General features: G+C 45.5%; 2 protein-coding genes across 5 annotated transcripts in view; one reads left to right on the plus strand and one right to left on the minus strand.

Annotated features, from left to right (window-relative positions):
* Positions 1-19,742, minus strand: WDR3 (WD repeat domain 3). 4 transcript variants are annotated; one of them, XM_071433228.1, is made up of 27 exons: positions 19,444-19,742; positions 17,886-18,095; positions 17,359-17,477; positions 16,325-16,403; positions 15,897-15,992; positions 14,663-14,776; positions 13,626-13,727; positions 13,408-13,505; positions 12,977-12,991; positions 12,370-12,465; positions 11,794-12,024; positions 10,962-11,055; positions 10,530-10,631; positions 9,762-9,847; positions 9,211-9,346; positions 8,448-8,504; positions 7,667-7,767; positions 7,411-7,522; positions 7,162-7,296; positions 5,834-5,884; positions 5,554-5,619; positions 4,675-4,767; positions 4,072-4,119; positions 2,602-2,645; positions 2,020-2,148; positions 1,447-1,540; positions 1-826 (listed from the first exon to the last, which is right to left on the minus strand). In XM_071433228.1, exons 1-27 carry the CDS (start codon positions 19,612-19,614, stop codon positions 671-673), a joined length of 2,835 nt encoding a protein of 944 aa, XP_071289329.1. In that variant the 5' UTR covers positions 19,615-19,742; the 3' UTR covers positions 1-670. The 4 variants fall into 4 exon arrangements, with proteins under 4 accessions (XP_071289329.1, XP_071289328.1, XP_071289331.1 ...); XM_071433227.1 differs by having other exon boundaries at positions 14,663-14,779; XM_071433230.1 differs by lacking the exon at positions 12,977-12,991.
* The window catches only part of GDAP2 (ganglioside induced differentiation associated protein 2), a 24,119-nt gene continuing 15,963 nt past the window's right edge, over positions 19,740-27,895 (plus strand). Inside the window, exons 1-4 of the mRNA XM_071433231.1 lie at positions 19,740-19,882; positions 21,424-21,670; positions 23,213-23,352; positions 27,257-27,410. Of these exons, the coding sequence (XP_071289332.1) occupies positions 21,495-21,670; positions 23,213-23,352; positions 27,257-27,410 (470 nt within the window). The 5' untranslated portion in view covers positions 19,740-19,882; positions 21,424-21,494. The remainder of the gene's footprint in view (positions 19,883-21,423; positions 21,671-23,212; positions 23,353-27,256; positions 27,411-27,895) is intronic.

Below are 27,895 nucleotides of genomic sequence, written 5' to 3' on the forward strand. Positions count from 1 at the left end.
TTTCATTTGCTCCCAGTGATTTTATTCTCTGTAAAACATTCTTTGAAAACAGATACACAGGCCAAGGCAACTGAGGATTTACAAAAGGAAATACCAGTACAAAACACTATGAACAAACTTGTCTCACAAAGCAAATATAAATATGCCTTTAATAGAGTGCAGCCATGTTCCTCCCTGTCCCACTAAAGAGTGAGTGGCTGTAGATCAAGTCCTCACACTTCAGCAGAAATCACAGAGCTTTTTCCACAGGCCACAAGCCACCAGCAGGTGTCAGTGAAAAATCCTGCCAGGATTTTAATCCTGGATAAAGGCATGGTCTCACTAGCAGTACCTGTGCTGGATTCCATCAAATGAATGCTGCCGGGATGAGCTGATCCCAGAATAAATTAACTCCATTTCTAACAGGCATTCCACTAGAGGAAGAGCACATGCCTTTTCCAGCCACCTCAGAAAGAGTCCAAAGGCATCCATCTGCAGCAGACTGGAGAGTCCATCTCACAGACAACCATTCTGAGTTGGGTTTACATGCTGGGTTACACCACATGTGGAGGGGACAGACTGTCCCAGCCACGGGACATCATCACAGATGTTCAGCCACAAGAACACTTCCATGGTCAGCAGTGAGGCTACGTGAGTCCATCCAGGTGCTCTGGGTCTTGGGCAGCAAATGCTAGAGCACTGCAAGAACCATCTTTTCTTTCTTCTTCCTTTTTCTCTTCTTCTCCTCAAAACGTTCAGTAGCATCAGCAAAAAATGTCACCTCCTCCTTGGCCTCAATCTCCCTCTTCAGGAACTGGAGCCCTGCCATGTTGAATCCCAGCACATCCTGCAGAGAGACCAGCACCACACTGTGAGGCACATCCCAAGCTAGCTAGGGTGCAGAGAGTCCTGCACTTGCCACCCTCTACTAAGAGATGATGAAAAGAAGACAATCCACAGATTTAAAGAAAGCAATGTTAGTTTAAATGTAAACTTCATCTGACCAGGAGAACAGCCAGTCCTGCACTCAGTTCCCCACAGCCCTCTCTTAAGAGCAGCTATAATCCACCACATTTTCTGAAAGAGAAGTTGCTGGCAGGCACCTGAAGCTTCCTCTGGGAAAATGCAGAGTCTGCATTGAGGTAGCAGCCCACAGAAAACCCAAGAGAAGCAGGGAGTTACTTTACCTCCCACATATTTAGAAACTAGCGAGCCAAGATCCAAGCACATGTATCAGGAAACCAAGTGCAAATGAGGCAGGGAGCACAAGTATAAGCTCACCACTGGGGTATTCTCACATGAGGAGGAACATAGGGAAAAGGCAGCCTATTTGCAAAAGAGGATGGTTTAAATGAGCTCAGATCACCAACCAACTTCCCCACTGGACACCACAGACAACTCATGCTCACGAACATTGGCTCATCCCATTATTCTACATCCTGGAAAAGGGGAGGATGCAACACTCACCCGGGCCTCACTGACTCTGGAGATGGTGGTTTTCTTCAGATTTTCTATCACTGTCACCAACATCTGGTTGCTTGTGATCTGCCCAAAATGTATCCTGGGAACAAAACGGACAGTGTATTGCAGAATTGTTATTAGAAACATCACAAAGACCCTCTCCTGAGCCTCTGTATGTTCTGGACATACAGGGTTTTTTTTAATCAGTCTTCTCCAGACACTGAACATGGATAAAATTATCTGGAAAAGCTGTTTTCTTAAGTTTAACAGTGGTTCAGGGGGAAGGTCTTTCTGAGAACACAGGCTCCACAGTGACTCTGTGCCACCAACAGTGCCTCATCAGACTTGATGTGGGATCTTCTCATCCCAGTGAGACTAGAGCCACCAGGACCAGCACTCCCATCCAGGCATGTCAGCACTCTGCATCCAAGCAGTTCATTCTCACACACCATTCACTGCGGGCTGCAGAGATTCCTTATCTCCTGCACAGACCACGTGTTTATTCCCAAGGATGCTTCCCAAGAGTTTCAGAGACTCAGAAGAAAGCCCAGATCCTGTCTGGGCAGATAAAGGACTCACTTGAGCAGGAAGAGGAGAGCTCGGCACAGAAGTTCAACATCTGAGCCCTGCTGAATATATTCATTGAAAAGTCTGAGCAGGTCAGGGACATAGGAGAAAGGCAGCACCAGGAGAGACTCTTCCAGCTCACTGAGGGAAAAAGCAAAGGGACACAAGCATTGGTCTCAGCCACTCCACTGCTACAGACGAGCAGGAAACACATCCACATCGGTGGGTTCTGGTACTCAGCTGTGCTAAGCATTTCTCACAGCTGCTCCATGACTGCCCTGCATCTGCACAGCCCAGGCATCTTGTGGCACAGGGAGCAGGCACACAGCCTTCCCTCCTCAGCATCCCCAACCTGCTCTCCAGATACTTGTACATCTCCAAGCAGCCAACCCACATCCAGAAGCTTCAGCCCACACTTCCCCTTCACCAGTTCCATGCATGTTCCAAAAGAGGCTGCTGGAAACAGTTGACTCCAGACTCTCTAGCACTGCCCATACCTTGCATGAGACTACTCAATGACCCCAGCCAGTCCTAGGCCTAGAAACCCAACACTCAGTCACAAATCTGTTCAGCAATGAAGCTCTCGGGACTCACCTCGACTTGACCTTCTTGAAAACTTCCAGCACGTAGGCAGAAGGCTGCAACAGAGCAAAGACACCAGCCCTGATTAATAAGAAACATTCCAGGACCAACATGCCCTAAGGTCCATTTCACACAGTTAAAAACACAACATCTCATCTTGTGAGACAGACACATCAAACTGAATATAACAAAGAGGAAACCCTTTCGGCTTCAATCAGCTGCCACTCTGAGAAGTTCTCCCTCAGCGTTCTCAGGATACTCTACACTGGTGAAGAATATTGTGAAAAATCAAATTTATATTTAATCAGCTAAGTCATCTCAACTTATGTCAATCAATCTTGTACAAATTGGACAAAAAGTTTGGTAAAACAAATTATATATAAAAAACTTTATACAAACTAATCTCCCAGACTTAATTCCTACTACTCCTGTTTATCTGCTGGAAGCGTTTGGCAGACGGGAAAGGATTTCCAGAGCAGAGCTGGGAATTGGGAAAGAAAAGTGCCTCTAACTACTAAATTGTAAGATTTCATTGCCTTCTGTTAAGTCTATCCAACTTATAATTAAATAGACCTATAATCATGGAGGAAGGGACAGAAGGGCTCTTGCAAGGTGATTACAGGTAATTAGAAGGAAGACAAAGGCTGTTTCATCTGGCACTGACATTCAGCTCTGAGCAATCTGGTCTAGTGGGAGATGTCCCTGCCCAGAGCAGGGGGGTTAGAACCAGATGATCGTGAAGGTCCCATCCAACCCAAGCCATTGTATGATTGCATGAAAAGGGGAGAGTGAAAAAACAGGGAAATTCCTAAGGGTACTTAAAAAACACAGTCTGGGAGTGCACACTGGAATAAACCAGAAAAACAAAAACTAATCTACTCAGAGTAGTAGATAAAAGTAGGACTTTTATTTATCAATGAAATCCACACATCCATGCCTGTCTATTTTGTAATATGTCAAAAACCCACAGAATTTAGTGACAACTGTTGTGTATGACATGAATGAATAAGGGCACCAGCTCTAGCCTGCAATACCCGAGCACTGAACTTCCATTCAGGATTTTCTCAATGTAAACACTGCAGGAATAGGAACAACAACAGTAATTGTAGCAACACCACATAAATAAACCTGGGAAAGGTTTGAACTAGCTTTCCTGTATCTTGGAGGAGACTGTAAACCCCTGGCTCATGACAAGGAACATCATAAAGTCATGGCTACCATCAGGGTTGTTTAACCCTGTTTGACAGGGTTAAACCTTTGTAATACACATGCATGATACTAAAAAATAAAAATAAAAAAATAGCAAAATAAATGAAAAAAAAAAAAGAAAACCTAAATTATATTTACTTTGCACAAGCAAAAAAAGTTGAACTAAGCAGCCCTGCCCCACAGCAACCCAGCATGCTGGCTCAGCCAGCAAATCAACCAGCCCCACTCCAGCTGAGAATAGACTACAGCCTGTGGCCTGGGCATTCCACTTACTGTAATATTTCCATAGGCACGGAGAATGGGATTGACAGGGAAGGGAACCTGGAGACACACAATGGGTTAGAATGAGGCAGGTGTGTGAGTATAAACACATATTCAGAGCAAACTTAGGCCCACAGTAGAAGAGAGCTTTTACTGAGTGTCTTCCTGCAATTCCCACACCTCCACCCTCCCCAGAATGTTGCTGAAGGCCTCATGTGAAGCCATCAGACAATCTCATTCTCAGACATATATGACTAACTCAAACACGGATGAATTTCCTTCCACTTCTTGTCACTTTTCCCACTTCTAAGACAGCCCCTTACTCAGCAAGGAGTGTTGAGATGAAGGCAAAGTTGAGGCTTGAGGATGAACCTGCAGCAGCACACTCTTCCAGGGACAAAACCTATATACTGGTAAGACTTTAGGCATAAAGATCATTGGAGAGAACCCCTAATTATGCCCCAGAGCATGATGCCATTTAGTTCTCCAAAAGATTTGAGCAAATGTCGGCTGTTTTCAGCTGTTCAGTCTTTATCTGCATGCTCAGTCTTTCCACCTGAGCTGGAAGGATATGCCCAATACACCTTGGGATTTTTACATTCCTCAGTCTTTTACCTCTTTTCCTGCAGCTTTGCACATGGCATTGTGCTCCTTTAGTTTTGCAGTCTCTTCTCTGTACAGCTCAATAGCTTCCATGATCCTCTCAGCCTGTGCAGCACAAGAACAGCACATCAGTGACACCAGACAAGCCAGGACAAAGCTCAGCTGGACAAATGGAGGTGGAAGCAGAGGTGCTGACACAGAGCACCACATGGCATCTCCCCTGCTAACCTCTACTCCAGATTGCACCATTACCCTGAACACACAAGTCATGTCCTGAAGATGTCACACACCATCCACATTCCCCCACTGCCCTGCGTGCTCTCTGCTGCAGCTTCAGGTGTTGCTTTGACCACCACCCCCAAGCAGTGTCTCTTTGAGGCAGGAGCCAGGGTCAGGCCATTTAGGCTATTCAGATTTAGGATTTCCTCTGAAAATCACCAAACCATTGAAATCTGCAGCCATGGAATTACCCACCCCACACCTTCCTAGTACATCTCCACGTCAAGCACCACAATAGATTTCCACCTTCCACAGAACCCCACTGGACGGCACAGCCCTTCAGGGAGAGCCCTAATGCCTTGAGAACATCCCAGCTGCCTTTTGCTCCTTTGGGATGCAAACCCCAGAGGGCAAGAGCAGCTCTGTCTGTCCCACATGTGACAGGCAGCTGCAGGAACCCCACACCTCATTCCTCTCAGGAGGAAAGAATTCCTGGTGTGTGACTCTCCAGAGTCAAAACCCTCCCTTGTTAGATTCTGAGCAGGACAGACTGCCTGTGCATGCAAGGTTACAGCACAGGTTACTCTCCAAACTGATGCTATGACCCCATGAGAGCCCCTCTGAGAGGCTGCTGAGGCCCAAAGCCACGCTGGCAGAGCCACAGTACCTTACCGCTTTGATGGTTTCAATGGTCTTCTTTCCTGCCAGCCCTGTCTCTCCTTGCCTCTCTCCAGCCACCTACAAAATACAAAATACAAAATACAGAGCTGCAGTTCCATCCTTCCACAGCACCACAGAGCAGCCACAGCTCCAGCACCCCCTTCCCCCCTGCACTGCCTCAAAGCAAGAAAATGTTCCTTTCTCCCTGATACCTCTTCCATGCCTCTTACAGAAATAGCTTTTCCAGAGTTTGTACAGTCAGACTGACACACATTCAGATGGTGCAACTCACCACAGGCTGCTCTTCCTTTGCCACACTCTCTTCATATTCAGCTTCTCGTTGCTACAGAGGATGAGAACACAACATATTAACAGCAGTAAGGCAAGGGTGCAAGTCCCTTCCAGACTATTTGAGCAAGACAACCTGGAGGGCTTCATGCAGCCCATTGCAAAACCAGGACCAATCAGCAGAGTCCAACAATGCCAGTGGCAAAATGCCCATTTGTTCCTGGTCCCAACCCCACAGTGAACTTCAGAATCTCCCACAGAGAAAGAAATCCAGGTCTCTGCTCTGGGTGCAGGAACAGCCCTTCAGGATCCCACCAAGCTGAGACAGACACCACAGTTCAGCATCACACCTTTCACCAGCCACACAACACAGAGAGAACAAATCTAGAAAAGTCCCAGGGTTGTCCTGGGCTGCAAAAGGAAAGAGTCTCTGGTCTGCCATCTCTCACATGAAAGGGCATCAATTATGTTATGCATACTTCACTACTCACGTATTCATGCCCACCTTGCTATTCAAATTTGAACAAAACAAATTTTTCTGGAATCTGGAAAAGAGCTGTCTCTGTCTCTCCTTTTACCAAACACAGGGCATCAACGTACAGTGTGTGGGTCAGCTCTTGCAAACAGGCTGGGATAAAAACCCCCAAACATCTATTGCAGGTTTCTCATCCACTCCTGCTTCTGCATTTCTGCCTCCTCCCCCGTCACCATGGTTTAAGAACTGACTTAGGAAGGAGTGACAGGAACAGGCTTCTCTGAGGGATCTAGCAAAAAGGCAGAGTTACAAACTGTTCCAAGGGAATCTGTGATTGGACATGTGAAACAAACACATTGGCCAACCCCAATGGTGGCTCAATACTGGAACAGGTACTCAGTCTGGAAAATCTATTTCTTTGGAGATGTGAGTGTATGAAGGAAAGTCTTTAAGCAGTCTGATACAGCATTAAGATCATCCTGCAGTGAACAAAGGGTTGGACTAGAGACCTCCAGATTTTCCTTCCTATTGAAGTCCTTCTGAATTTATGATTCCTGCCAATACATGCTCAAATGATATAGAAGGGGCTTCTTCCAGCATCCCTGAGCTCTGGGGCCTGGTACTGAGACAGGATGGACCTCTCACAGCTGGAAAAGGGACAAACTGCATTTAACAGGAGCAGTGCTCTCCATCCCTCTCCATCAGCCACCTGCTGAACTGCCGCCCAAACACATTTGTGCTGAAAGGCACACAATAGAATGTCAAAGACTGTAAGCAAGAGACATGCAGAAAGCCACTGAAGACCAAGGGAAAAAAGGTTTGGAAGGTAGTTTTGGTAGGAAAGATGCAACTCTCACCATCTCCCTCTCCTCTTCCAGAATCAGTGGTTCCCTTGTCCTTTCCCAGAGGCGCAGGGACTTGTCATGAGATGCTGACACCACATAGTCTCCATTGGGACTGAGTGCCAAACACCAAACCTCCTGGTGATGCCCCTGCATAGATGACAGAAGAGCTATGACATCAATATCACCCAACTTTCACCCATGAGGAAAATCCTGCTCATGCAGGGAAAATGCTTCCTTTCAACAGACTCCAAAACTTCCTACCTCCAGTGTTTGGATATGCTCAAATTTATCTGCATCCCACTGCTTAATCTTGTTGTCCTTTCCCGCTGTGAAGAAGAGATGGGATTTGGGCACAAACTGCAGATACATCACACTGGAAGAGAAAAAGGCTCAAATTTACCCACTTGGGGAACACTGCAGAACTCCCCCTGTCTATGCTGGATAAAAGGATTCTTGCTAGATCACAACTCCTTCGAGACAAGTCCACAGTCCAAAGATGCTGTAGGATTTGACTAACCTGTCATCATGGGCAAAGAGAGAACGGTGACAGTCCCCAAAATCCAAGCCCCAAATCTTCACATTCCTGTCAGCAGAGCCAGTTGCAATTAGAGTCCCATCCTAGAGAGCAACAAAGAGAGAGGGGGTGTGGGGAGTTAGCTGGCAGCCCCACAAGGAACTGCTGCTGCCCCAGTGACGCTGCACTGCTGAGTAGGCAGACATCTGGCTCCTGAAATGTGGCCCCCTGATCCCTCCACCTCCTTCCCAGTGGCCCATGCTCTGGCACTGGCACAGCCCACTGACAGCACTCTGGCCCTCCTCTGACCCTCTGCAGGTATTTGGCTATATCCTGACATTCTTCTTGGCTTTCAATGAGCCTCATTCCAAAGACACCTCAGAGCGAGATGCAGCCCAAGAATGAACAGGCACAAAGAGGCTGCTTCCTCTCAGCACCTGCCCTCTGCTCCCACTAACAATTGAGGCTCCCCTCACACAGCAACTTTAGCAGAAAGCAGGCTGTACCTGTTACAATGAGTGCAAGGGACCATCACAGCATTTGGATTTCCACTCACAAAATGCCCCAGGGTCAGTTCTGTCATGTCCCCAACTCTGACACCCCTTCCAGTGAGCACAGGACTGCAGAATAAGACAGGGCTTGCTGTGTCCCACCCAGAAACTGCTAAGTCAGGAGCAAGGAGGTGACAAGAAAGCTTGATCCTAGAGGCCTTGATGCCAGCAGAGGCTCCCACACTCATCCATACCACCACAGTCCCAAGTTACACAGCCCTAATGATACTTACATAGCAGATGTCCATACACAGCACTGGCAGCTTGTGTCCATACAGAGAAAGGAAAAACTGAAGCAGAAGAAAAATGACTCAGTTAGACATGCTGGGTAGAGAGGTGTGCAAATCTCAAGCTCCAGGCTACTTCTGCTCTGCCTCAGGAGCTGTTTTTCTAGCACTGTCTCACTTTCATTCTTGCCCTGAACACTGTTAGCAGCAGGGTCATGAGGCTCGAACTGAGAAGGTGGAAGTAGCCAAGCAAGCTGAACTAGCTCTGTTTGCTCTCTAAGTAACTCTGGTGCCAATCATCAGTGTCAATGAAGTTCATTTCTGTTTCCCTCCACATAACTGCCAGCACCAATCTGTCTTGTGTCACTCCATAACATTCATATGCTAATACACAGCTCACAAATCCACCACACACTGCTCACAAAGAAGGTTCTCCTCCCACAGGCTTTGCCTCTGCCTTGCCCTATTTACCACCACATGAGGCACATTCATCCCCCACCTTCACAGCGCCTGACAGATCTGGAGTACCACCACATCTGCAGGGTTTAGAATGAACCTTGCCACCTGCAGGCTCAGAACACTTTTTAAATGAAAAATGGATCTCCCAGTTCCCAGTGTGGAACAACCATGGTTCTGTCAGGTTTGCCAGCAAACAGGCCCCCGAAGGAGAATGCATGTTCCACATAAAATAGACACTTTTCCTTTGTATTCCTGCAGGTTACTGTTACATCCCTTCCTGCACAGCCTCACACCCTGTTTGGTCATGCACCTTGAGTGTGTCAACGTAGAAAACCTTGACGGTGCAGTCGAGCAGGGAGACAGCCAGCAGCTTCTGGTTGGGGCTGTAGCGCACACAGAGCACGTCCTCATCCAGCTGCAAAACGCGCACGTGCTTCATGGAAAGCCTGGCAGCAAGAGGGAAAAAACAACTGGTAACCCAAGCAAACAAACTAGGAAGAGAAATGGATACAATTCCCACACTGCACCCTGGGAAAGGAAGTGAATTCCAACATGCAGCACCTCATTCCTCACTATGACAGGACTAGAAATAAGCAGGCTCTGGTGACAGATGAACTTCACTGCTACATTTACAGTAATGATCTGCAGGCCCAGCCTGATTAGACACTAAACTCACACACACAAAAAGGGATCAGAATGAGGCGAGTGCCCTCCTCCACCTAAGCTCAGGTCTCCGCAAAACTGCAGTGAGCCCACACTCTCCTCCATGTGTCCCACACAGATATTATGGGCAGTTCTTGCAGTGCACAGCAGAGGCCAAAGCACCCATCAACGACAATGGCACAATGTTTATCTTCTCACCTTTTCTGAACACTGCTCTCATCCTTCACAAGCTCAAACTCCCAGAACTTGACACACTTATCAGCGCCTCCTGTCACGAAGCCATGCTGTAGGGGAGAACAAGAAACCTGCTGTGAAACTAGTTCCTATCATCCAGAGAAAGTCTACAGCAAGGAACTGAAAACACAGGGGAGGTTTTTGAGATGTCCCACGTTCCTACACCATTAATGATTAAGTGGACACCACCAAGAGCATTTGCTCTGATTAGAGCACACATTGCCTGAGCAGCAAAAACAATTTCAAAAGCTCTAGCTTATTTTGGAGGGCTAAGACGAAGATCTCAAATGTAAAACAAAACCTGGATTGAAACTTTGGGATGGAAAGCAGTCATCTCAGCTGCAGCTAACAATATGCTTCTGATTTGTGACCAGCTTGAGACTCTCAGTGTTACTGGATAACACACACCTGACCACCACCCTACAACAGAGCCTTCTAAAGGAACAGCAGTTCAACATTTTACATTAAGAAGGAGGGTAAAATCTATCCCATATGTTTTCATCTGTAGGGTGGATGAATTTCAGGCAGATTATTTCTTGCTATGGTTTTGATTCCACTAGAAAGTTATTAGACACTATCAGCTGCATCCTCCACCTCTGAGGATGAGAAGTTCCATGCTTCCATGGAACAAAGCATGCAGTGCAAAGAAATTCCATGGTGCAAACACAGTACTATAGGAAAGAGTTACATGAAAAGATGTGCAGATGATGCTTTTAAGGGTGGCTGAGTTACCTGGTCTGGTGAAAGAGCAATAGACCACACTGCCCCATCGTGAGCATCAAGTGTCTCTATCAGACTGCCAGAAGCCAGGTCATACAGCTGCAGCTTCCCTGTCTGGGGAGAAAGACATCACAGAGGCAGAATCAGCCTCTGCTCACAACTACGACAGCTCCTGGCAGAAGAGCAACCTGCCACCCATGCCCCCAGCAGCCAGCTTCACTAGGTGGCTGTTACACACAGCCAAACTCCTGACCTCCATCAGGGTCCTCCCAAAGCTCTACTCTGCTTCCCACCTCAAGCCACAAGAGTCCTGTAATGACTCTGGGAACAGAGCAGTGCTCCAGATCAGGAGAGGCAATGCATTTTCTGTGAGGCTGCCTTAGTGACATTTTCCTAACACATTCCCAGACCTGGGCAGTCTGGAGTCAGAGGGGCACTCCTTACCTTGGTCCCAAGGATGACCTGCCGATCCCCAGGGACAAACAGCGAGCAGAGCGCGTACTCACACTCCATCGTCCGGATGCACTGCAACGTCAACCTGTGGACAAAGACAGAGCCCAAAACCTCCTATCACCCACAGAATCTGGCCTGCTCAGTGACAGATGCTCCAGTGTGGCCTCTACCCACAGCTGTCTTTCAGCTGGGGTCAGAAGATAAGCCACCACCATCCTATTAACCCAAACACTACCCAGCACTACTGCTAACAATGTTTTCCATAAAAACATGCCACTGTGCTGTCCACCATCATCACCTATTGCTGCTGTGAACAAGAACAGAACTCCTAATTTTAAACAGTGTTTCAGGAAGGGATGGAGTGTAAGATAGTGTACTCAGAGGAAACTGAGCTTGAAATCAACACCACCCAAGAAACACTAGGACAGCACTCTACATCAACACACAACTCTAGATCAACACAACAGCCTACCCAGTCTAATACTAGACTCTTCAGATAGGATGCCAAGAAACCCACATGTTCCCTAAAGAACAGATTATTTAGGGTAACAGTTAATACCTCTTATTAAAAATTTAAAAACAGAAAAAACCCATAGCAAAGTAGTCTATACCTGACTGCTACGCAGGACCTTTGTGTTTATACATTCTGTTGAAATTTTAGGTCTATAGTTTCTCAGTTTCCCTAATAAGAAAAGAAAAATAATTTTCTATTTGCTTCCTTCACTCAGTTTTATCTCTTTCCATTGTCTCCTCTTTCTTATCACTTCCTTTCTTAACAGAGCATCCCTCAATTCTGGGAGACTGACACAACCAGACTGCGTACCTGTTCCAAATCTTCACGGACTCTGCAGCTGCTGAGAGAATGGCAATGTTGTCAGAGCTAAAAGCCAACGTCCTGACATCACTGCGGTGGCCTCCAATGGTTATCCTCGACACACGGACAGCCTGGGCCACTTGTGCTGACAGGTCCAGGTTGTACAATTCAATGACATTATTCTGGAGCAGCAGTACCATCTTCAGCTCTCCTTTTGGAGAGAGAATCAAGTCAAATGACCTGTTTGATTAGATAAAATCAGAGCTGTACACAGGGGCAATATGACCTGTTTGATTAGATAAAATCAGAGCTGTACAGAGGGTTAATAAGACAAAGTATTGGAGGGATAAATTATCAAGTGCAATTGAGACAGAGGAATATGGACAGAGCACATCCAACAAGCAAGTGCACACTGAGCCAGAGGTGTGAATGGACTGGAAATCACAGCAGGCCTCTCCCCAGCTCCAAGCTAAACATATATTGAGGGGGAAACTTCTTCCTCCTCTGCCTGCACTGAGCTATGCAGAGCTCTCCCCAGGTAGCTGCATAACCACTCATCAGACTCTACAAAGCCTTTCCACTCACTTGATTTTAGAAGAAGCTTTGACGCTAGTGACCCGCTGAATCTCTTCCTGCAGGCTCAGCTCCACACTCCTTTCAGGCTCCTCTGCAGAGCTCTGTCTGGAAATGTCAGATAAGGGAGGAGAGTCAAATGACCTGGCACAACCAACACAAACTAACATAACAACACAGAAAACATAAGGAAACCACTTAGCCTGCTGAAAAAAACTTCCCTCTTATCCAGCAGTGCTAACCCCATTGAAGAATAGGGACAGTGAAGGGTGGACAGTGAAGTTCATGCAGTATGCAGACCACTAAAGACACAAACTGCCCTAAAACCCCTCCTCCTCTGGAGCCAAAACACAAGGCACATTACAAAGATGGATACAGAACAGAGAATAGAAGCTGTATTTGAGAGCAAGACCAGCTTCTGCTCATCTCCTATCACACACCAAAAGCTCTCAGCCATTGCCAAAATGCATTTTCAGATTTGCAGATTTGGACAGATGGCCTGTGCTTTAGTTTCTACCCTGGAGCCAGACTTCTCCCTAAGGGCTGTTCTGAGGCACCTGTTAAGTGCCAGGATACACAGAAACACTTAACACAGAGTAACCATTAAGAAAACTCTCACCTGTATCTCTGCCTGCTGTAAAACAGGAAATGGAAGTATCAGATTCTCTGTAACTTCTCAGATGAAGCTCTCATTCCTGCATTGCCTACCAAGACCTTACTTTGATGCACCAAGCAGTATAAACACCAGTGTCAGGTAGAGCTGAGCAGCTCTGAAAAACCCTTTTTATATCCATTTCTTTGCACACTTTAGCTTTCTTTTTTCAGAGGGAAGATTCAGAAAGAAAGGTATTTCCTTAGTCTCTGGGAACAGGGCTGCTCAGACAAGCACAAGGAAGCACAGAAAGATCAACCCCAAAATACAACAGCTAGCACAAAGAGAATGGCCAGAATGGCCAGAAGCTTGGAGTTTTTGACCACTGTGTAATGCTACACAATGAAGAGTTTTTCTAGAGCCTTCTGGACACAGACAGCATCCAAAACATTACTCACTTGGCTTTTTTCCTTGCTTTCTTCTTTTTTTTTTCCAATTTCTTTTGGATTTCCTCTTCAGAAAGAACAGAGAACACTTCCAGAATGGCATCTGTTCCCTAGAGTCAGAGGAGACAAATTCAAAGGTATGCAAAGCCCCTGGCTGGCCCTTACAGAAAGTACCCATGCTCTCTACCAGCCTCCTCTACAGCTCAGTAGCAGAGTCCCCCACTACTCACATGGCAGGCCAAAAACTTGCCCATCCGGTCTGTGCCAAGAGTCACCACTCGGTCCCTCCCTTCCCGCATGATGGATCCAGCCTTGCTGCACTTCACGATGCGCTACAGGGAAAGAGGAACAAAACTGGGTCTGAAAGGTCAAATGATCTTCTCAGGAAAACTCAAGAAACCTGCTGACAAGAAAAGTCAAGGGCAGGGGGAAATGAACCTAAAGGGTCCTGGCAGAACAGCTGGTAAGGATAATAAAGGGACAAAACAAGCATCTGTGTGAGCTACAAGCTTATCTCCTGTGTTTTGTTGCATTTCAGCTGAAAATAATCATTGGCAGTCTCAGTAGAAGAATAAGTTAATTTTATCGGCAAACCACATCCATTTAAGAGACAGAGCAGCAGAGTTCAGTCAAAAGAGGAAGAGAAGGTGAGAAGAGAAACTCCTAAACAGGGCATTGTAGGGAGAGAAATCCTCTGGAGAGGAAGCTGTAAAATTAATTAACCAAGTTAGGTATCTATCACAACTACAAACAGCCTGAGATCTGAGCAGTAGTCCAGAAAGTTCTACCAGAAAGACAGATTCAGTAAAGTCTCCTCCAGCAGCAGAAAAGTGGGAATGGCTTTCTGCAATCCAATCTCACACCATATTTCATTGCAGTGCAACTCTGACCTCTCAGTTTCTGCGAAGCTGAGCATCAGTACTGAACTTGGCAGCTGCAAACCAGCAGGGAACTATTTTATATCTGTGATGTTTGATGAAAGAGATCTATTAGCACTGTTTAAATTTATACATTTGCTAGTTCTTCTCAAAAAGAAAGGAAAGAAAAACTGTCAGTGGAGAATAAATCTGTGGGTATTTTGGCACACATACTTCTGCTGATGTTTGGCAGGTAGATGAGGCAGCAACTGCTGCTGAGGAAGTTGTTATGGAACAAGACAAGAATTATCACATTTTCTCAAACAGGCTAAATATGACACTCGGGATATAAACCATGCAAATGGGGTTAGATACACCAGTTCAGAGACAGCACAGAAAACTGATCTTACTTCCTCAGGATGCTCATCCAGCTCTAAGGTCTCATCCTCTTCAGTTTTTTCTTCCGCTCCAGGTGAAGATGACCCTTTGCTCTTTTTGGATTCTGGTTCATCAGGATCTTTTACCTGCTCACAGGAAAAAAAACAACAAAAGGAGTACCTTAAACCTCAAGAGCTATAGTATTGTGCTTTCTGGCTCACAGTTCATTTCCCTGGAGATACAACTGTTTAGCATACACTGGAGTGTCCTATAGAATTCCTGTAGGCACCAAGCACTCCATGTGCTCCCATGACTATCATCCACCCACAAGCCTGTCTTCCTCAGCTGTAGGTGTCCTAGACTGCCAAGCAAATTGTATTCTATTTGCCACCTGTATGACAGGTGTCTTCTGCTCTGTGGGCAGTTTTCCTTATCTCTTCCACACCCAATCCATCTCAGGGGAGACATCTGCTGATAACAGGCTACTGAATGTCACTGCATGACTGATAAGAACTATAGCATCCCATTGTGAGATGCTCTGCACGGAGGGAGGAGCCCAGCATTCCTACCCAGATATAATCTGGAGATTCTGGAACACCTGCATGGCTTCTCCACTGGATTTCTGAGAAGAACAGCTGCCTCTTCCCCTGGATCTTCAGAGGAAGACTACACCCTTTCTACAGGATCCCTGCTCCAACAGAACCACACCTGACACTCCAGGAGGACTGCAGCCACAATTCCAATTGGACTGCTACCAGCACCCTGACCCACAGGGTGTTGAGTCGTATTCTGACTCTGTCAGTGTTGTTTTAGTTTACTGCATTGTTTATTTTATCTTTTTTTATTTTCTTCTCTAATAAAGAACTGTTATTCCTCCTTCCATATTTTTGCCTAAAAGCCCCTTAATTAAAAAATTTATAGCTATTTGGAGGGACGAGGTTTACATTTTCCATTTCAGGAGAGGCTCCTGCCTTCCTTAGCAGACACCTGTCTTTCAAAACCCAGACAGTAAGTTAGAAGGCAGGAAGATCTGACACACTGTGGAAATCTCATTCTGGAAGTGTTCACAGCTTCACTTAAAAGCACAAAAGACAGGAAACAGCAAAGCCCATTCCATGAGCAGCTTGTGGACCCCTCAGATAGCAAAGACATTGCTTTGGCTGTTTCCCAGAACATCCATCAGATTTGAACATGTTCCAGTTCTTTCTCAGTTCAAAGACAAGCAGCTGGGCAGGGGGGCTGTGGGGTTACAGGGGAATGTCTTACCTCCTGGATGTAGGTGAGATCCCACACCCTCAGCTCACTGTCAGCGCTCCCAGTGATCAGACGCTTCTCTTGGGACAGCAAAGCCATGCCCCAGACCTGTCCAGAGACACAATGTGAGGAACTGACTCCCTTAACTATCATTAAAAAAGCACAGCATCTTTAAATGACCTATTTAAACAGCAACCAAATAGAGAATGGATCAAGCTGGGACCTCCTCTGGGGACATGTGCATGGGAATTATCACCCACTGCATCTGATGACAGCTCTTGAAATGTTTGGAAGTTTCTCATTTGCTCACTCGTAAAGCCTAATGAAAGTAAAATGTATGATGGTGCCAGCTTGCAACTCCTGAAAGCAAGGAAAGCCCAGAGTGAGCTCTGACATCCCAGGTCCCTCCAGCCCAACGTTTCCACACAACCTCTTTTTACCTCAGCTCGGTGTCCAACCAGAGTTTTGAAGCAGTGCTGGGTGTCCAGATCCCACCATTTCACCAGTGTGTCTTTGGCACTGGAACAAAGAAGAAAAACTCAGACATAAGGAAAGACTGCAGAGCTCACAATTTTTCTAAGTGGTAGAAAATCAAAAAAATCTAAAACAAAAAAATCTAAAAATTATCAGAATGTATCACAGAGCAGCTGCTCAAACATTGACATTTTACAAGCCAAACAAAAAAGGCACAACAATGCTGCAAAAAGATATCTGTCAAGTCACTGAAGCTGACCTGCAAATATCTGAAATTGCATTAAGAAATAGGTATGATCTACCAACAAAATACTACTTTTTCCATCTGAAATAAAAAGCAAAAGAAAGTTGCTTTAATTTTAAACTGGACTGACTGCATGCACTCTTGTATTAAGCTAGTAAATGGCATATTAAAAAGTAAAACATTAGTGACTGTTGTTGTCAAGCAGTTATCAATTGGTATCAATTATCAAAGGGATTATAAATCAAAGGGATTCAATCAACTTGCAGCTCTTTTGGTTGAATAACTTAAAATCAGCTACAAAAAAACCTATTATCTTTTAATTAATTTGTGTATTTACAGCTTACAAGAAAGCAATTTTTCTGTCACACTGCTGTGTGAATTACAAATACAGAAGGTAAGTCTACTAAATTCTTCAAGATAAACCAAAAAAACCCCAAAAACTGTTACATACATAACGAACATGTTATCACTATTCTTTGTTATAATAATTTTAAGTTGATGGATTCACCAACAGTTTAAATCCTTTTCCAAACACCTTTTTAGTATGGCCATATCAGTTGGTCAAAGACTTGGATTCAGGCACCAGACTTAAAAAAATCCATGGATGTGACAAAATCATATTCAAAGATGCTGGTGGGTCTGAGATATCACAAGACAAGAAGGAAAATACAAACTGCTGTAGCACACAGGACATCTAAATTGGAACTACAACCATGCCTGCTTTCCTGATCAACAATTTCTCTTAGTCTGGCTCACCAAGTGACCAACAAGTTCTTCTCCTTCAAGAAAAGGACTTGAGTGATGACATCCTTGTGTCCCCTCAGGCGGTACAGGCCACTCTCATTGATGACATCCCACACGATGACTTCTGTATCCTGGAACACAGAGAGTGTCTCCATGGGACTGGCCCTTGTCTCTGCAAAACTCCTGCCATGAGACTGAAAAGATTACCTGAGAGCACACTTTCTCACTCTCAGTCACAAGGATGATTAATGCAAGGGACACTGCTTCCCCAGAGGTGCAGTCAGACTGATCAATGTACCATCATCCCAGCTTGAGACACTTTTACTATTCCTGATCTCACAAGATTCTTCACTTTAACAGCTCTACCAATGCCCTACTCCTGCCTGCATCCCCTGCTGCTCCCCCAGCTCCTCTCACTGCCATCCTCTGGCTATGGGCAGAGGCCACACTTAAAATACTGAACAGTTCAGTGCAGGTCAGCCTTCCCCAGGGGCATCTCAGGGTTGTGACAGGGTCATGCTCAGATGTCAAAGCCTCACCTTTGAGCCAGACACCAGCCTGCCACCCAGGTGGTCGTACTGCAGGGCTGTAACTGCAGCCCTGTGCCCATTGAAAGTGATAGATGATTCTCCACTTAGGAGGTTGAAGACACGGATTGCTCCATCTTCATACCCAACAGCCAGGTGCAACCCATCTGGAGAGGGGCAGAGGCAACTGACTTGCTGCTTGAGACCCTTAAGGATAAGAACCTGCAATTTTTAGGAGACAAAACATGCATAATGTTGATAAATGACATGTCAGAGTCAGATACTTAGCAGAGAAAATATAGTCTATTCTTCTCCTGAACTTCCAACTGAGCACTTCTGCCACTTTTTAAGTTCATTTTTCAACTTCCTGCACAAATACAGTATCGTTAACCCCATTTTCCAAGGTAAACAGCAGCTAGAAGTGAAACAATTTCTCAAGAAACCAGTGCAGAACAAGCCCTGGAAATCAGAACCTGAAATTTCTGCGTCCATATATTATGAACCAGAGAGCAAGAAATACTGTTTGAGAGTAAAAGTTGGAAAGTTTCTTCCTGACTCCATCCTCTCTTGCCTGGCCTTTCTCGGGTATAGGACAGAGTGGCTCTTCCACAGACTGAACAAGAACTTGAGAATGATGAAAACATTTCCAGAACAACATACCAGCAGTCAGCACTCCAGAGACTGTGTAACAAAATCAGATTTCAGTGTGTAGCAGACAGTAGTACTTGCAGTGACTTCTGAATCTCACAGGAGACAGTGTGTGGCAAAGTCCTTAAAGTTACAGCTCACAACCCCCCTATGGGACACAGCTTTTACATGGGATGCCCAGTTCCACAGCCACAACACAAACTCTGTGACATTTGTCCAAGAACATTCACACAGCCAGCTAAACCAGGAGCAGCTTTCCAGTTACTGCGACAGCAATTACTCTTCCACAACTGAGGTCCTGAGGCAAATCTCACAGGGATCCACAGTGAGATTCATTTTAAGACCAAGTTGTGCTAAAATAAATTACTCTCAGTGTAAGAGCAGAGCAGCAGGACCACCACTCCCTGTAACAACTGATGGCTACAAGTTACTACCAAAGGAAAATAAAAGGTGAGAGTTGCTACATTCCAGATACCCATGATCCAAATCATCCACAGCCTCCTCTGTTCGGTGTGTGCTGGTGCTACCTGTTGGATTTCAACAAACGCAACCCTTATAGATTCCTTAAACAGAAATAACCAATTACTTTCTTGTAACTAGCAAGACTTTCTTGTAAACATCCAACACTGCAGTATATTTTGGGTTACTCAAAAGGAAAACAATGCAGGATCCTTTTAGTCCAGTGACCAGCTTGGAGAACTAGAAGAGACCGGCACCTTGGGCCAGGAGGCAGCCAGAGCTGCAGACCCATTCCATAGCCTAACCTCACGCTGTGCTCAGCCTTCCCAAGAGGAGGGATGCTGTGGATGTGTCGCTTCCTTCCAAACTCCGCACAGTAACACAAATCGCTTCGCTTCAGGCGGCCTAAAAGCCCCTCACGCTGCACCCCAGCCCTGCCCCGGCACCGCACCCCGGGTCCCACCTTCTCTCCTTTCCTTGTGTCCCACACGAACACGTGCTCGCAAGCCGGCACGGCCACGTAGCGGCCCCGCTCTCCGCGCAGCGCCACGAAGGCCACGCCGGCCCTGGCGCTGGCCACCAGCCCGAAGAGCGCGGCGGGCTCGTAGCGCAGGTACTGCCGCGTCAGGCCCATGGCGGCGGCGGCGGCGGCGGCGGCGGCGCGGGCAATGCGGGGAACGAGGGCACGGAAGAGCCGCAGCCGCCACACGTGCGGCGCTCCGGGCCCGCCGCGCTGGAAGTGCGTCAGAGCGGGCGCGGCTGCGAGCGCGGCCCCGAGCCCCGCCCGGGAAGGGAAGCGGAAGCGCGGCGGACGCGGAGCTGCCCTGGGTGATGTCGCTAGACCGGCGCCGACCGGGACCGTCTGTCCGGGCGGGGCTGGCGGCGGCTCTGCGGCTGTGCCCGTGAGTGCGGTGCGGTGCTGGGGCACAGCCCGGCCTGCGCTGGGCGGGAGCCGGGCGGGGGGCGATGGATGCCGGGCGGAGCGCGGTGCCGGAATCCCGGCTGCCAGCCGTGGGGCGGGAGAGGCGGGAGAGGCAGGCTCTCCTCTCGGTACGGGCACGGCACTGCCTCCTGGGCACTGGGGCCGCGGCCCCCGCTCGCAGCGCTCTGTGCCCCGCTCCGAGCCCGACAATCCCTCGGGGCCGCCTCCGCCCTGGGAGGGCCCGGCAGCGATCGCGGGGGAGACACCCCGGAGAGCTGCACGCCCCGCTTCTCCTTCCTCTCGCTGCCATAGCCAGACCCCTGGGGTTGGCTGTTCAGCAGTGGGAAGATGCTGTTGTACATGAGCTCCCGGCTGGGGCCAGTGTAGCCGCGCTTACCTTCCCTTTCGCTCTCCTTGCTTTTTCTCCCAGCGAAAATTATACTTAGATGCTCTTACGGCTATCTCTGTCCTCGTGTCAGCCTTTATTAGCCCTCAATGTGAGCTTGGATACTTGCTTGTTTTGTTTTGTTCTGTTGTGTTGTTTTCCCCGGGCTAATGAATGTACTTAGTAAGTCGCGTTTCACAATTTCTCCTTGTGGGCGCGATCGTTTTTAAATTATTGTCAATTACGAACCTGTAAAAGGAGTTAAATAGTGGGTGTGTATGTGGCAGGCTAAGTTACTTACGTGGGTATGTTTGCGCTAGTTTGATTCACTAGTGCAGCTCAGTAGTCACTATGGGAATGTAGGAGCCCAAGCGTTACCTGCTGGCAGCTGAAAAGTGAGTACTGGCACGTTTGAGCCTTCATCTCGAGTGTCATCTCAACATCAGTCAGGTGGCAGAGTTCCGTCTTAAAATGTGCTGGGCCAGCGTTCACATTTACAGCTTTCCTCTTTCGTGCAAAACTGATTTGGGCAAAGGGGTTTTGTGCCTGAGTGCGTGGCTGTAAGAGCTGTGTGACAGTAAATCTTGCGTGCAGCAATTCAGAACTCACTGCACTGCAAGGGCTGTATTATTCGGGGAGAGGGAGGAATTTTGTTTGTTTGTTTGTAAGGGTTGGGGTTTTGGAGGGTTAGGGGCATTGTGGTTTGGGAAGCTCTGTCTTTTTTCTTTTTCACATAAGTATTTACCAGTATCTCTGAAAGGATAGATTATACATTCCCTGCTACAAATTTGCTTTGAGTGTAGATAAAGAAATAACTCTTTTCAGAAAGACTGAGTTCCTCTCTGCACTTGGAAATTTGTCCTTGCAATTTCCAAAATGCAAGATCACAAGTCAGTTGGATCAATATAGTAGAGAACGTGTTTTCATCTTGAATTGTTGGAAGAGGTTTGTCTCACTGTGAGTATCTGCATGGCCTTATTGCATGCAGGTAACAAAAGAGGGAGTGTTTGAGTGAGAAATCTATTTTTCTTTTGTCTGCTGCTGTTATTGCATTGCAGTCTTGTGAAAGGTCTCTGTGGGACAATTACTTTTAGTGAACAGCTGGTGACCTGGTTTGATTTTTTTTTTCTTTAAAGCACCTGGAAGACTCCGGTGAAAATTGGAGTGTGACAAGTTAGCAGAGGAAGGGAGTTGCTGTTTCCATTCCATGGATCCCTTGGGTGCTCCTTCCCAGTTTGTGGATGTTGATAGTCTGCCAGGCTGGAGTGATGCCTATGAGGCCAAGCAGCTGGATTGTCACCAAAGTCCTGTTGAAAAAGCTCAAGTTGATGTTAGATCACCTTTTCCATACAGGAAAGACATCAATGAGAAAATAATCTTGTGGTAAGTTCGCTGTGGCTCTCGTGTGTCAGTCATCACTTCTTCATTTACTGCAGGATCCATATCTTTGTGTAATCATTACTGCTCTAGAATAAAACTTCTAAATCCTCTTTTCTTGAATCAAACATTACAGATCTGAGAATAACATAATATTTTTGTTCACGGTAACTTTCAAAGTGTGGGATTTTGCTCCACCATAGGTTGTGCTCATAGACAGTCCTTGATGCAGCAGACTGGAGCTGTACTTCCTACTGTGATACTGTATGCTTAGTATCAAAATCTAGTTGGGCACTTGAATATGAGGTTTTTATTTTAAAAAAATACATTTGCTGTTTAGTACCTTTTTTTCTGTATTTGCTAGTGTTATTCTGATTTCACATTTCTGTTTTAACTCAGTATTCTCGTGGCTTGTTTTTGGCTCTTCCTACCCCTCCTTGCTCCATTCTGTGTTTTATCTCCACGACTTTCTTCCAAAATCTATTGATAAAGTACAGTATGCTGTACTTATTCCATCAATGTTTCTTTCCTGTAACTCAGATACTTGAGGCTTCTCTTTAGATTAATAACTCTTAACTTAATCAGTGTGAAGGGAGAAGGATTTCTCAGGGATGCAGATTCAGGGATCAGCCTGAACCTCTTTCTGGTTAATATATGCAGGAAATGGGACTGTTCATGGATTTCCTGAACTCAATTAAATAAAGAAAGAGAGGAGTAAAACAGAGAGTAAGGAAAGAGAGGAGTAAAAGGTTAAACATCTCTTGTGGCTTGGGCAAATGTGTGCAATTTCAACTGTTAGTTTAGTTGCTCGCTGTGCGTGGGAATCTTTCTTTCCCTTCCTATGCTCTTTGATCCCAAAATCCCTGATGGCTGCTGCTGTGACAAAAAGCAGGTCAAAGTTCTGCTACTCTGTTGTCTCTTATTCATCTGTGACTTGTTTATCTTCTGCTTGTGTGATCTTTGGACAGCAGAATGAACATGATCAACTTGAGGGTTCACAATTTGGGAGCAAAAAGAAGAAAAAAGCTTATCCAGCTGTAGCGTCACTGTAGACCCACAGTGGTCTGAGGAAAAGCAGCTGTAAGGTGCCCTGGATAGTCTGTCTGAAAAAAAAAAAAAAAAGAAGTACATGGAAAAAGTTGTTTAAGTTTTGAAAATAATATAACACAAGGACTGTCTTCTTATCCCCAAGAGAAAATATGTGGGTTTTGGAAGTGTTAGACTCCATCAATTTAACAAGCTGCTTTGCATGTTTGCTGCCTGAGCTGCCCTACATACAGCTACAACACTGCCTTTTCTACAAACATCCCTCAGTTTCTGCTGGGGCTGGGGCTCTTTAGGGGGCTGAGTTTTGCATGCAGTCTGTCTCCATCAGGGAGAGGCCAGAGATGATTCGGCTTGGTGAGCATGTCAGGGTATACTACACTGTGGGGCACTGGAGTCCTGTTAATGCCTTTCCTGGAACTTGGCATTTCCTTGCTTGTCAGCACTGATTTGAGAATATCCTGCTCAGTTGTACATTCAGGCTGCAATAAACTGTTTCCTCAGGAAAGGAGATGTGGCGTTACTGAACTGCACGGCCATCGTAAACACCAGCAATGAGACTCTCACGGATAAGAACCCAGTGTCTGAAAGTATATTCATGCATGCTGGGCCTGACCTGAAGGATGAGCTCCAGAAGCTCAAAGGTAAGTGGCCAGAGACATTTTTACCTTATTGAAATCTCCTGTCCTTGCATAGTACAAAACATCAGGATGGGGGCGCAAATGAAAAAGGCAGAGCTTTGCCCAGCCCCCAACAGCTGATATTAACATGAAAAAAATGGGGGAAACACCTGCCAGTCCAGTGTCTTTTTGCTGCTCACATTACAGATAATTGAAAGCCTGTGGCAGATATTTTGATTTTTATGAGCCCTTACTTTGTGATACAGTAATTCCCATTGCTATCTGAAGCCACTTTGAGCAGTTAGCTTATCAGAGCTTTTGCTCAAGGGAGCAGTCTCGTACATCTTGAGATTTTATCCTGTTCAGTGTGCATACATAATGAAAGACAGAAACTGAAGTTCACCATTGAAGAAATTAAGTGGATTATGTCATGCACTTTGTGTATCCTGTTTCTTTCAGGATATTAATATACACACAGTCTTTCAGAAAGATATGATAATAATAGATGGATTGAAAAACACTGCATGTCTAAATAAAGTCTTTGTGACTTCTTAAGTTGGTTGGTTCATTTGTCTCTTGTGTACAACAAATGACTTTATTGGAAAGCTACAAGAGCAGCCTTAATGCAAGGCTGTTCTAGAAATTGATGAGGTTTTCCTAGAGTCTTTATTAACAGAGTTTATTGCTGATAATGGGAGATGAATACTCAGCCTTTTTTTTCATCTAACAGGCACTGGGAATAAGTTTCCTTATTTTGTGTGTGACAAAAAAAAGTTTATAGTTATCCAAGGTCACACAGAAGTCTAATATGGTTTACAGATAAAAATTCACATCTCTAGGAACTATGGTACTGAACGGAATTTTGAGGTCTCTGTGTGGTACTGCTCACTCTGGATAACAGCTTGGTCTCCTTATGTAGTAACAAAATGGGTATAGAAGAGCCATATTTCTAATATAAACTCTCAGTAGCTTAAATTGCAATTGAATAGAATTCTGTTTCTATAAAATCATCCTTTGCTTGCTTTTTTTGAGTAACCTAGAAATTAAACAGGAGGAAGAGTAGCCATTTTATAACAGAGCAAAAGTTCAGTGTGTGCTGTGGGTGGAAATTAAAATACCATAGGTGCTCTAGAATAGTTAGGACCCCACAATTATACGCCAAAATTCTTCTAAAATACACTTGGGTTTCTTGTGTGGACTGAGAGGTGGGAAGAGAGGGACTGCATTTCAAGGAGTCCTAAAGCCTAAGATCTGTCAGCTCTGTAGGGAGCTGTTGTGCTCAGCTTCTTAAATTCCCTTTTACCCTGCTGAGTTATGCGTAGTTTTGCATCTTCTACCACAGTGAAAACACTATGTCTTCTCCCTGTAATGCATTCTGCAGGTTCACAACTCCCTGTGAAGACACTTCTCTTTTAATCTTGTGCCAAGAGCTTTATGGAAATCAGTTCTACTGTGACACCCTACTGACATGTTGTGTGGGGGAGGAAAGAGAGGCTGGGTTACAGATTTGGCATTTAAGCACCCGTAGTGTATTTGTCACAGTAGCAGAAGTGGATGGAGAGCTTAGTTAAAAAATCAGTTTAGGATTCATTTGTCATCTCTGCTTCCTTTTTTCCCCTCTTTCCACTCAGCCTTGACATTTTTTCATTGGAGAATGTGCTGAAAAAGGGAAAATGCATGGTCTATGTTCTGAAGCTGTAAAATACATTTTCATTTAGGTCTCTCCTGCTTTATTCCTGCTGCTTGGTATAAATTCACATTTCATAGATTCCAAGAAAAATCATGACCTGAAAGCATGTGACATGCTGACTCTTCAAAGGCCTGTGCCTTCTTTAAGGCTCAGCTAACTTGTATGTTCCTGGGAGCAGCATGAGTTTTGGTTAATGAAGAAATACTACAGCCAGGGGCAGGCTTGCAGATGAAGTGCTATTGATAGAAGCTTGCTTATCAACAAATACATGTTGCAGTCTAATAAAGACTTTTTGTGGCACTTATAGCTCTGGTGATGCTTTTTCTTTGCCAGACACATGATGTAGACAATTCAGACTTTCCATTTTAAACTTGAGAAAGCTATTCTAAAACCTGAAATCTCATCAGATAAAAAATAGGATCTTGACTTTGTTCCCAGTTTTGCCACAGACCTTGACTTGTGCAGCTCCCCTCACCTTGTATCTTAAGAGTAATACCTACTGCTCATTTTAGTTTTATAGGTTGTATTGACATCTCCAGGCAGAATGCCTTGGGAAGTATGAAGTGTGATCTGAGTATAGCTAAAGATTACCAATGCTACATCTGCTTTCCTGAATTTATTGATTTCCCTACTGTATTCACGAGTATGCCTCAACCAAACTTGCTTCATTCCTTTTTTTCACAAGTTTTTCGTACAGGCCTTAGCTTGCTCCTCATTGGTTGTGAGGGGACTGCAGAGGAAGAAAAGTAACTTGATATCTGATAGATTGTTTTGGGTTTGGCTTTCCTTTTTCCATATTGTGCTTATTTAATTGGTCTCTTGAGCTCTCTTAGAGGCTGTGCAGGAATTCAGAAGAGTATGCTTAGTTTTAGTATGGTGTTTTCTTCCTTCTGATTAACCCAAAGAAGCACAGTGGAGGTCTATAGAAGCTAATGATGTGATTTGTTGGATCAAAAATGTAACAGGATGCTGGCTTCAAGGCGGTGCATGGTTGCCATTAAAAAGATATGCTTGAAGTTTTGGGTGAGGAAGATTCTCAACCTGGAGTGTCTCTTCCCATAAAACATGCTTTCATGCATGTTGCTAGCTTGCCTGAGCAGTATGAGGAAGGAGTGGAGTGGGAGAGATGAGCATTAACCTGTTCAGTGGGCAGCTTAAGCCAAGCTGCTGCAGCACTGCTGCCTGAAGGCTGCCTGCAGCTGCTTCTTCTGGCTCATTCCCTGTTGTGGCCACCAGCAACCTATAAGACAATAAGGTTGGAAGCTAATCCAATGAAAATACTGGTTTTCAGTCAGATCAGAAAGCTGGAGTGCAGCAGTACAAGCAGAAGGTTGGAAAACACTTGTCTTTGAGGGTAGGGAAAGAGAGAGGCTAGAAGTACTTCTTCAGCTGTCCAGATCTGGAGTGGACTAGATTTAGGTGAAGAAGGGGAAGTTTAGCAGACTTTTCTTCTGTGTGCTAAAGGAAAACCAGACTTCAAACACAGAATCTGTTCCTGGAGTATGTAACTGGAGAGAGCTGTGAATGGAACAATTACATGGATTGCTCAAACTTCCTTTCCTTGAAACTAGACAACTGGTCTGTCCACAGAGTTTGAGCTGCATGAGGATCATATGTCTGCCTTGTGGACGTGAAGAAACATGCTAAACAAAGCAAGCTACCTCATTCTGAGAGCATAAATTAAACAAATGTATTCTCTATTTAGTTTTAATAGCTTTGCCTGGTTTAAATAAATAAACAATTGGTTTATTTGATTAGGGAGACTTGTAGTCATTTTATCCACAAATCAGTCTCCCCAAACCAAGTTGTTAAATTCAGAAGGACTTTTTATTGCTAGCTGTATGGTATACTTGTGCATCTGTTCTCTGTACATTACTAAATCATTTCTTCCTTTGCTCTGTAAGTAGTGTAGTAAGCACTGCAATTAAGACAGAATTTCTAGCAATATCTGGTTAATCCTTATACACATAGTTTTAAAATTTAAAATTGAGAGGAATTTAAAATTAAAATTTTAAATTTAAATTTTAAAATTGAGAGGAACAAGCACAGTTCTCACTTCCTCAGCCTGACTAGGTGCTAAGCAGCTGGTATGAGTTCAGATGTTATCCTTAATATTTGATCTCTAGAGCACTGACTTCTATGTATGGAGTTGTTTGACTGGAGGAAGACAAGGGCTGGAACACTTGTGCCTTTCTTGCCATGACATGTACGCTCACCCTGCTGTTCTGTTGGTGGCAGGCTGCAGGACAGGCGAGGCCAAGCTGACGAAGGGATTTAACCTGGCAGCGCGTTTCATCATTCACACGGTGGGCCCCAAGTACAAGAGCCGGTACCGCACGGCGGCCGAGAGCTCCCTGTACAGCTGCTACCGCAACGTCCTGCAGCTCGCCAAGTAAGCACTGCACTGCACAGCCCACACTGGGCTCCAGCTGGGACACAGAGCCTGGAAACTCAGCTCTGCACAAAGGTCTCACTTCTGAGAACCTCTTCTCGTGTTTGCTGGGTCTGATTAAGGACATGAAAACAGGAGTGGCTTCACGGTTCGCTTTGTGCCTTTGGTTATCTCTGCTGTGGTGTAGGGAAAATGCACAGAGAGATCTGAGCTGGTTCAAGTCCTGAAATGGAGTAGCTAGAGCTGTGCAGCATTCGGTTCTTCAAAGGAGAAACATTAATAATTGCTTTGGGTTCTGTGCTGGAGCTTGCTCCAGCAGCAGCTCCATGTGTGTCTGCAGCCATGGGGACACACCCACAGGCAGATCTGACTGCTGTGTCTGTGTGTTTGGCTTCTCTGCCCTTGTACAACAGACAGCTAAAATTCTCAGTCAGGCTATAAGGTTACTTCTAAATCTACAGTTGCAGCAGCTAGGTTTGTAGGTT

This window comes from Agelaius tricolor, unplaced genomic scaffold (assembly GCF_023055355.1).
Source record: "Agelaius tricolor isolate 1412-34295 unplaced genomic scaffold, bAgeTri1.0.p SCAF_9, whole genome shotgun sequence".
Taxonomy (NCBI): domain Eukaryota; kingdom Metazoa; phylum Chordata; class Aves; order Passeriformes; family Icteridae; genus Agelaius; species Agelaius tricolor.

Bases quoted from the DNA above. Each gene is read 5' to 3' on its own strand.
- WDR3 (XM_071433227.1), bottom strand. From the start codon at position 19,614: ATGGGCCTGACGCGGCAGTACCTGCGCTACGAGCCCGCCGCGCTCTTC. The intron at 2,646-4,071 runs GTAAGTGGAATG...GCTCTGTTGCAG, and splicing joins GTGCCTATGGAAATATTACA to CCTTCTGCCTACGTGCTGGA. The intron at 1,541-2,019 runs GTGAGTCCTTTA...TTTTGTTCCCAG, and splicing joins GCTCTCCTCTTCCTGCTCAA to GATACATTTTGGGCAGATCA.